The following is a 10,769-nucleotide window of genomic DNA, read 5'->3' on the forward strand; positions in this document are numbered from 1 at the left end:
AGTAAATAGTCAACAAGAAATTATTCAACATGTGAGGGTAAGTTGGAAATGTATAATAAAATTTATTCACAAAATGCTTTGTTTTCCAGAAAAATAAATTTGAAAATTTATCATACACGTATACCAGGTCAATTCTTAACTAAACATATCCAAACTCTATTTTCTCGAAAATAAAACCTTAAATGAAAAAATGTTATTCCGCATTTTTTACTTACTTTCGCATGTAAAATTATTTTGTGGTAACCAGTCGATAATTAATCAAATTCAAGCATACCTGACAAATTTTTAAACTCGATTTTCTCGAAAACTAACCGCAGACGAAAAAATTTTATTCTATACTTTCTTTTTACTGTATTATAACGAGTCATCTCATATTCGCTTGTACATGTTATTTGACCGATCTCTACATGTATGATGGATTCTACCAAGATATCTGCAACATTTACAATATTTGCGATTCTGTAAGAAGATATTAAACATAGATGCTAGTAAAAGAAAACTGTGGCAAAAATTTCTAGATAATCCTCTGTTTTTATATTTTATGCGATACGTTAAAGGCGAAAAGTCAGTTATATTATTATAGTAATGTTTTATAAAATTATTTTAGCTTAAAAACTATGTTTATTGATGCTTCTTTAGTCAATTTAAATACTATTTATCATATAAATTCTCAACTCTTTTTCCAATCCTTGTTCAATGATGTGAAGACACGCGATAAATTGAAATAAATAATATACTATACATATAAGTATTATATAACAGATAATATAAATGCTATTATAAAATGATGTAAAATGTAACGTGGTAAATAATGTATGACATATATGTTTTCAGTATACTCCTGGTTATCCTGTTCCGTTCAATCGGCCACAACTTTATTGAGATGAAAACAATTAGCTACCATTCTTTTATATTTTTAATTCGTAATGAGATATTCCAGTAAGTTCAGTTAAAGCTGGCACATATGTAAATGATTAAAAATTGTAGATATATATGTACACTTTTTTTAATTAATGCTGGATAATTAATAATTATTTCGTTGTGACTATTAATATTATGAGAAAATATTCTGAACAAAAGTTTATCAATACTCAGTTGAAAATAAATTATGGTAATAAAGATTACCAATAAAGGTTTATTCAATAAAAATTCAAATTTGACTAAGTAACATCGAAACGAATACACAATATCATACACAGTTGCCATCCTCTAATTAAAAAAATCAGCCTAAAGTGTGATAAATTTTTTGTTGCATCAATCCAGATATCAGTTTCTATGTTTCCAATTCACCGTCTTGCGTGATTTCTTTTATAATCACCATATAACATATCAACTTCTTGGAATTAACAAAATATTTCATTCCTGTAGTAGATAGACATATTAAGATTCGTTTATATATATTTCCTTATTTTTTTATATTATTATATTTATCTATATTTCGTTTATATCAAACTGACAAGTTCAATATGCACTTACTATAACAATACGAATATATACCATGAGTACGAGATTGAATTTATGACAAATATTATCATTTATGTTCAGTCAGAAAGCTTACTGGATATTTTCATATTTATATGATTATATTTGATTTACGCATTAATAAGAAAATTTAATATACAGGGTAATAAGGTAATTTATTATACAATAGTGCAAATCAACAAGAAAAAATAAGATGAAAATATAGAATAGAATTTTTTCATATGATGCTCCGTTTCCGAGAAGATTTAGTACAAATATTTGACAAGTATAAATAAACTTGGCTGATTCTAAACTGAATAAAAGTAAGAATTAAACTATAAATAAACCAAAAATGTACAAAAGACTCTTTCCTAACATGCGTTGTTTTTTAGAAAAATGAATTTGAAAATGTATCATGCGCATGTATCAGACCAGTATTTAATTGAACATATTCAAACTTTATTTGCTTGAAAATAAGGCCTTAAACGTTTTTGACTTATCTTCGTACGTATAATAACCACCTGCTGATTCTTTATTCATACCTAACCGCTGTTTGGCCAAGTGTAAATATGTTTGATAAATTTTCAAAAAAATTTTCTCTATTCTCAACTTATCTTTTTGGGGCGAACTACCCTGTATCCACTAGTACTGCTCACCAATTGCTGATCACCATGTATTTTAAGTTGATTTTATTAAGAAGTTATTGGGAAACAGCAACTGTTTATGACATCGCTGAATTTGTGTAAGTGCCAATTTTGACACTGCATAAAAAGCAATATATGGTGTCATTTAAGAATATCATGATGATCTTGATTTTTTATTCAATACAACATTTTTTTGATATTATTATTGAAATTTTTTGCCAAATGAATACTAATTACTTTATTATTCTTTTCATCAGATTAGCGGAAATGCTTGAAAAATCGTGCCAACCATTACAAAGAACAGACTGTATACTTTCGGATGAACCGGTCATTTATTTATTTGATCATAAATCATAAGTCTGACACAGAGGAGTCGGTTAGGCAGAAGTCCACTACAAGACAAAAAAGTAAGGACTTCTAAAATTTTTAAATCTTTTCTAAGAATATTATTTGAAAATCTTATTTCAAGAAATTCTTATTTAATGAATATTATTTAAAATTACTTGATTTTCTCTATATATGATTTCTATGTAAAATATTTTTCTCATCATTATATTAAGTACATTATTCGATCATTATATTAAGTACATCGAATAATATTTGCGATTGTTTGTGTAGTTATGACTGAACACAGATATTCATAATAAGAATAAATTGTCTTTATATTCATTTAATTTCAAAATAAATTATAAAAATTAAATTAATATTTCTAACGTTTTTTAACAGTACATTTATTGAAAATTATACTGTTTTATATATCAAGAAACAATACATGCAGGCCAATCAGATTATATATATATAAAATTCGCAAAATGATTTTCGTTGTGTACTTTATGCTAATGTTATTCTGATGTTTATCTCTTTAAGCTATTTGCATCTATCAACAAAATAACATAAACGTTTAAGGTGGTTTCATAAGAAATCTAAAGATCGCATGTTGCCCAAACACCATTAAAGGGTGGTTAATTGCGAAATTACGAGCTGCAGCTCGGTCTTAATGAACATATATATCCGTGGTGACGAATAACGTTTCCCAATAATCTTAAAAATGTATATATAAGGATCAGGTTATTTTCACTTAAAGTATTGTTGTAGAGATGAACGCCTAATAATATGTTAGTGATTATACCGCACCATACATTAACACGAAATTAAATTAGAATTTATTTCTCTTTTTTGTATTGAATTCTGCATATCTGTATGGTACACGCAATAGTTTAGTACTGTATCATAGATTTAATGACTTCTATCCAAAGTATTTTTTATAAAAATAGAAACCATTCCTATTATTTATTAATATCCATTTGCGAAACTTGTAGGGGTAGTACAAATATTTTTGGTAAAAAATTCTACACCTCTAGATCGCAGGAGATCTGTGGAAAATATCCACACAAAACTGTCCTTGACCTTGAATTTTAAGGTCAATTTTTTTTTAACTAATTAACTAAATTAACTAAACTTTTAACTAAACTTATTAAAAGAACCATGGGTTACAACTCAGCCGTTCTCCTAAAAAATGATGTTAAAGTTTCACTTACACTTATATTGACAGTATTTACAATGTTTATATTTCGTTCCTTCGGTTTACCGTTTTATCTGCAATTTGTAAATCGAAAAAATTGAGTTGGAAGTTTATGGAGTTTAAATTGTTTTATGAAGTTAGGATTAAAAAAATTTAAAAGAATATCTATTGCTTTCTAAGTAGAATTTTCATCTTATACTCATGGATTTATATTCTTTATACGAATGAGACATATATACATGAACTGATTAAGTACATTTTTTTGAAAAATGGAGTTACAACAGTTAAAATTTAGGATGACAGTTTTGCAATCAGATAGAAAGTAAATAGCGTCGTATTAATGGGGAAACAGAAAATATTCTTTAACACATGAAATACCTCGCTTTCAATAGAATGAAATACCTAACTTCATGATTTCAAATTATTACAAAATTACTTACTGCATAAAGAAAGCTTCCAACAAGAGTTCAATGGTGCCAAAGAAGCGATTTGATGTTATTAAATTTTTGCAGCTGGGGGCATGAAAGACTACTAAGACACTAAGTGGGCTTTACCAAAAATGTTTATACACCCTGCACATTATTTTACGACGTTATAGTTCACTTTCGTTGAATAATTGCGCAATTAAAGATTTAAAATATATGTATCTATGTAATTCCAAAATTTTATATACAGAATCTATTGAAATATTACATAACGTATGGAGTTTTATGCATTAAAATAAACGGATTTTCTTCAAAATGCAAAAAAAATTGTGTTTATTTTAGTAACTATGTTGCTTTTTCGAATGTATGGTATCTTCCTACAAATACTTCCATTTTAGTATGGTTTTTGAGTGAAATTGCTTATTATTAAGATGAAATCTATGTGAATGTTTTTCTGTATATAGTAATGAATTAGTTGTTCTATTCTTATTTGATTTATAATAAATACACAATATATCCATTTTATCTTCAGTTACATAATAACATCCAGTGTGCAAGAATGATTTAATTACTAAGTAAAACAATAACAAATAATATTTTTAATGATAAACAGAAAATGAATTCAACACAACTGTTACACATTACTTTTTTTTATATGGGTTTTAACTATGAATATTTTCAGTATATCAACAATCATATATATATAAGTATTGTTCTGATATTTGTCTAATTTCCATTAATATACGAACAACAATGAAATAATCTAATTATTGATTGGATTACATGCACAATTGAAAGTGCTTTTTAATACAAAGAATTCTATTCTTAAAATAGAATTTCATAACTTTATCTAATAAATGTAGCGCTACAAAATATTTTATTAATTTTTGTATTTTAATAAACTTGAACTCAATTATGTTGCAGACTATTGGTTTGTTTCAAGAATCACCTTCATATAATATAATAATATTGTACATACATCAATAATCATTTTATTATTATGTGAAAACCATAAACAATTTAAAAATATATTCCAGCTATCATATTGTAAAATAGTAAAAGCTTGTCTTTTCTCATTTTAATCATAAATCTCTCTCTTTTAATCAACTATGAGAAAAATGCTGGGAGCTAAAATGGTGCGAACATCCTGTGTATGTATGTATATATTCAAAACTTTTTGGTAAACAATAAATAATTTAGAGATATTATATGTGTCAAATAGAAATTACACTTCTTTGGTGTTGTTTTCACAGAATAGATCAAATATGTATAGTATCATGAACTGTTTTCTTAGAGACTACTGCAAAGAGAGATATCGACTTCACTTGTTTTTACTTCAGTGGATTACATGGGTTAATCATTAATATGTAAATAAACTTTTCCAGAGTAACTATTAGAGTGACTAGTATGGCAGAAGAGGCAGAGGACCTCTAATAAAATGTAGCTACTCTGTAATGAAACACACCTAAAAGGATAGGCATTTATCTTAAATGAAATGTATTAATTTTTATTTATCAGAATAATTATTATCCTAATGGATAGTATTTATTTGCAGCATTCTTTTACATTCTCTATAAATAAAGTCTTATAGTAAAAAATAAAATTGGATTCTAAGCACAAATATAAACAATTATTTTAACTATTTTGATTTCATTTACAAGCATGTTCTTCTATTTGCTTTGTAACTGAGAAAATTCTTTGAAAAACTGAATATGAATCAATCATTGTTCTTCATCATCATTCTTTGAAAATGAATAAGATTAGTCTTGTTTAAATCTTCCAGACAAGTAAATAAACAGTTCTGTTCAATTAATAGGATTATGTAAAGCACAAAGTTTTGTATAAATAATGAAGAAAATATGAAGTATGTATGAATGGAAACAAAATAATAACAAAGGAAATATAAACGTAGGAATACATATCTATCAATAGTATATCTATCAATTACTTCATTAACTGTTCTTAAATGTTCAAACCAGTATTTATGAAAAATCTACTAATTGTTTACAAGACCAAAGGCATCATTTCGGATATTTAATAGAATGATTCTCAATGTAAAATGTGTTTTGCTTCCTTTCCTTTTTTCACATAAAATTTCTCTTTAGATAAGCATTTTTTGTCAAAACTTCTTAATTATTAGAATTTATCAGTATGAAAGAAAATGTTTCAAGTAAATGTTATTCAGTTTAATAAAAACTATCCATAAATGACAAGAAATTAATACTTTATTCTACTTAATATAAATAAGAGGATTCATTTTGCTTCACCGTTACACATCCTAGAAATATGTATTACCATTACACCATTATCCACCACAATCTATTTCATTAAAAAAAATAATGTTTATATCTATAAGTTTTCGTAAGCAGACGATGGTTTTTGAGTATATGTTTTAGATCCTTGTAACTTTGGTTATACTTGTATTGATATTAGTATTTTTATTAAAATCATCAATATCTACTTTCATTCATCTTACTATCAACTAATCTATTTATAAGATATTTTAGAATCTTTATAGATAGTTTTTATATGTGTTGTTTATATGTTTATATGTGTTATATTGCTACTATAATGATTATATTTACCTGTCATATAATTATCTGGAATTTTAATATTTGTTTTCATATCTATATTTTTATTTTCTTTTTTTAAATCAGCACTTATGTATACGTCTGGGTCCTCCATTTTTTGATTTTTTCGTTTTAATTTTTTTTTAGTTTGTTTAAGCGGTGCTTTCTTAAATTGAATTTTACATTTTTTTTGTTTCACATTATCTTGAGGTTCCTCATTTTCATATTTTTGATGGTTATCATTTTTATTTTCTTCAATAAAGTAATTACGCGAAGCATTAGATGTATCATGGATATAATTTGATAAATGACATTCAACAATTCCTTCGCCAATTTCTTCCTTTGGAAATGCAATAGTTTTATCAATGTAATTTATATTTGATTCTAATGGCTGTGGCTCAACTTTAGGGTTTAGAAGTAATTGTCTTAAAGACACTTGTGCTTGATTGGTTTTCTCAAAAAATTCACTACACTGATTCAATAAAATACAACAATCTATACAAACTGTAAGTGGTAATCCATCATTAGTTAATACCTGTAAACAGTATTTTAATTTAAATATTACTACAATATATATATTCATAAATATAGACATTAATCTAACAATACTAAAACGTAATATCAGATTAAAATTTGAAAGAAATTATATTTCATTAGGACAAACAAAAAAATAGAAAGAATTATTAAATTTATTGCATTAAAAAGAATTATTTTAAAAAAGGGAGCTATTTTTACCTGAATTTGTAAACATTTAGCAATTTTAGCTTCTATGGCTAATTTTTGTCCTTCTGCTTCATAAATTCCAATAAAATTCTCTTTGGTTTCGGCGCAGAGCCGGCAAAGTTCCGACTCTGTCATGATTCACAAACAAAATTCGAGAATAAGTTCCGCAATACAGTACATTGTCAAACAAACAATTAATGCACTCACATCATCTCACATTTATATTGTAATATGTGATAAATAGAAAATTGCGAACGCCAAAAAGGATAGTGGACATATTGTTTCTTTGCACAAGAAAAATAAGTTATTTTGTAATACACGTACAGAGTTTGTTAGTTTATTACATTTATGGAGAATCATAACAGATTTTTATGAAATAATTTAATCAGTGTGTGTAATAGATTGTTCATTACATTATATATGAATGAAAGTACACAGTTTCATTATATTCCTTGAAAAAAAGTACATTTGTATATATAAGCGTGTTTATAGCATTGCTAGGGATTTTAAGGTCGTACCACACGTCGATATATAAAATTTCGATCACTAGCCAATTCTAATATTTTATCTTATAGATTTCTTTCTGATGGCTGTGAATGATACATATTTGTAACAACATTCTAAGCTTATTCTATGTATTTTTATATATTAATAAAATATATAACGTTTTTTTTCATACTATGTGTGCAATACATATATGTAAATACATATAGGTACATATTAACCTTATTTTCTCCATATAAAATATATTTTTAATCCTTTTTATGCACCTATAATATATTCTATATGTCTATTAAAGATGTTGTCCGAAATCACTAACAATGATTTATCACATCGATAGCGATTTTTATAGTTTGAGTGAATTTAATCATTGTGATCGTAATTCACGACCTTGACTGAATTATTTTTTATGAAATACTGCAATATAGTTTTGCATAAAAATATCTGTATATACTGTTAATTTAAAATGACGTCACGTCTTCTTCATATAACGTAAATTTACTTTATTGAATATTAAAAACAGAAAATAATTCAATTTTCTTTCCTTTATCTTATTTCATTATTTTAATAAGAATTAATTCTTTGGTAAATATACAGATAGAACTCAACTTCTCCGATTCTGATGCCTTTTTATACATTATATTTATATATTATACATTACTTATATTTTTAATATGTAGTGGGAAGCATGATTCTGAACAACTTTTTTTCTAAATATGTTACTGGTGATTGGTCTTAATTTTTAAGATATTTGCAAAAAAATCTTGCTGCTACTGTAAGAAAATTAAAAAAAACTGCTACAGAAAATTGAGCGTCTGTGGTAGCATATGCATATCTACATTAGTTGCCAGCAGCCGGATAAAATAACCCGATCGAAATCTTCTGTTTATGTACACAAACGAGGGTGAGGCAAGCTTGAATATTCGAGATGAAGGTTTGTGCACAACGTTTATATACGAAACTGTAAAAATCCCTGTATAACTCAATTAAAAATGGTTGTCATCAGTGTTCATATTAAGTTTGAGTTTGGATAAATATGTTCAATCCAGCCACCGCAAGGCAGTCGGCAACGTTTACATGAAATGATAATAAATATTCTATTTCGAAAAATAATATCGATTACATGTTCACTCATTAATTATGTTTATAATTAATTTCTTAGTATTTCATATAAGCGGCGGCCGAGCTGAAAAATCTAGTTCAAAGCCAAACCAATACAGTGATGATATTTATTTTTAATTGAGTTATAAAATATTTTTTGTAGCCTTGTATATGCAATTGTGTACGGGGCATTTAAACTCGCCCAACTCTCGTTTATAAACAGAAGATAAGCAGCTGGTGGCCGGCAACTAAATTGACGTATGCGCCGCTACAGATGCACAAATATAAACAGATTCACTGTAGTGGTACCGACTGTTTCTGTGAATATTTCGGAGAAAAATTTATCTTAAAGGTAATTGATCTCAGAAAAACTTTTTTTTTTAAGTACAAATTCCACTACGGCAGTACACTGCGGCAGTTTAATAAAATGAAACTGTGCAATAACCGACTTTTAACAAATAGAGTTTTTTACAGTGCCACATGTGGGCTGCAGAACAGTTATTAAAGAAATTGCTGAATGAAGAATCAATGGATTAAGAATACATGACGTTTGACCGTATCATAAAGTCAATCCATCGGCCTCCCTAATATTTATCAGGGATGGTTAAGAGTAACCAATCCCAACGAACACTCAATAGAGCACAAACGCGGTAAGAAGTTATTTTATAAAAGTATGCTATAATTAAAAAAATTTTTTAACAAATAATTGAACATAATTAGAACTTAGTACATTAGTTTATATAAATAGATATGAAATAGTAAAAGTTATAATAAGTTTATAAGATAAACTGAAATAGGAAATAGAACAATAGATTTTTAAATCATTAAAATAGGTTTATTAGGTAATTCTGAAATAACATAAACAAAAATATTTATAATTGTATTATATTAAATTTGATATAATTTCAAACAGGTATTCGGCTTTATCGATGACTCACCCTGTATATTCCTATGAATGTATATTCCTATGTATATACACAAATATGTGTATCCTGAATGAAAAAATAAAAATAAAGGATAAATGTATGATTTCAGTCAGAAAATGTTTTTTACTGCATTTGGGACGCAGTGCGATGTTTTTGAGTGCCCGGGATCAGTTCAATGTTTTTAGAATCAGCCATAAAACAGTCATTAAATCCGTACGTCCTGTGTGCGATGCAGTAAAATAAACTAGTTTTAGTTCCATCAGACTCACATCTGTCGGTTGTACAATAATGCTGTTGTTGACAGGATATCGAATAGTAATAGCTACTAGCTAATTTTCAAGATATCTTTGTCTATAGCATTTACTAATTAATTAGATCCAAGTATATTAAATTTGGTATTACTTTGTAATTTCTCTTTCATATACAAGGAAGACTTTAAAAAGAGATCTACAAATCTCTACAAAAATTGTACACTATAAAAATGAAACGTACTTTATAAAAAACGCTTCATTGAAAAATAAGAATATGTGCAAATTGTTTTTGTGATCACCATTGCCCTTTTTGTACTTAAGAAATTAATAAAATATGACTTCTACTACGGAAGTATACATTTTAGATATTGTGCGTGTGATGCGATAAAGATTCGAAATTCAAACAATGTGATCGACAAATACGACAGTGTCGCATATTGCACGCATTGTAAATTTGAACGCGCTCATAGAACGTGCTTCGTTTGTTGATGTCGTGTTGGTCGGTGGAACCACTTGTACTATACAACATTTAGTTAAGACATATATAGGTTAAAAATACGTACTTACATTGTAGTCTAATCAGTTCATCCGTACAATCCCACCGTGGTGTACCTTGGATCATTCTAATGTCTACAACGTACTTTC

General features: G+C 27.0%; 1 protein-coding gene across 2 annotated transcripts in view; it reads right to left on the minus strand.

The window, feature by feature from the left end:
- The window catches only part of LOC132909223 (oocyte zinc finger protein XlCOF6-like), a 33,381-nt gene extending 25,526 nt beyond the window's left edge, over positions 1 to 7,855 (minus strand). For both annotated transcript variants that reach the window (XM_060963902.1, XM_060963903.1), the window contains exons 1-2: positions 7,358 to 7,855; positions 6,638 to 7,157 (exon numbers count right to left, since the gene is read on the minus strand). In XM_060963902.1, coding sequence (XP_060819885.1) covers positions 6,638 to 7,157; positions 7,358 to 7,480 — 643 coding nt within the window. In that variant the 5' untranslated portion in view covers positions 7,481 to 7,855. The remainder of the gene's footprint in view (positions 1 to 6,637; positions 7,158 to 7,357) is intronic.
- Positions 7,856 to 10,769: the final 2,914 nt, after the last annotated feature.

This window comes from Bombus pascuorum, chromosome 7, assembly GCF_905332965.1.
Source record: "Bombus pascuorum chromosome 7, iyBomPasc1.1, whole genome shotgun sequence".
Lineage (NCBI taxonomy): Eukaryota > Metazoa > Arthropoda > Insecta > Hymenoptera > Apidae > Bombus > Bombus pascuorum.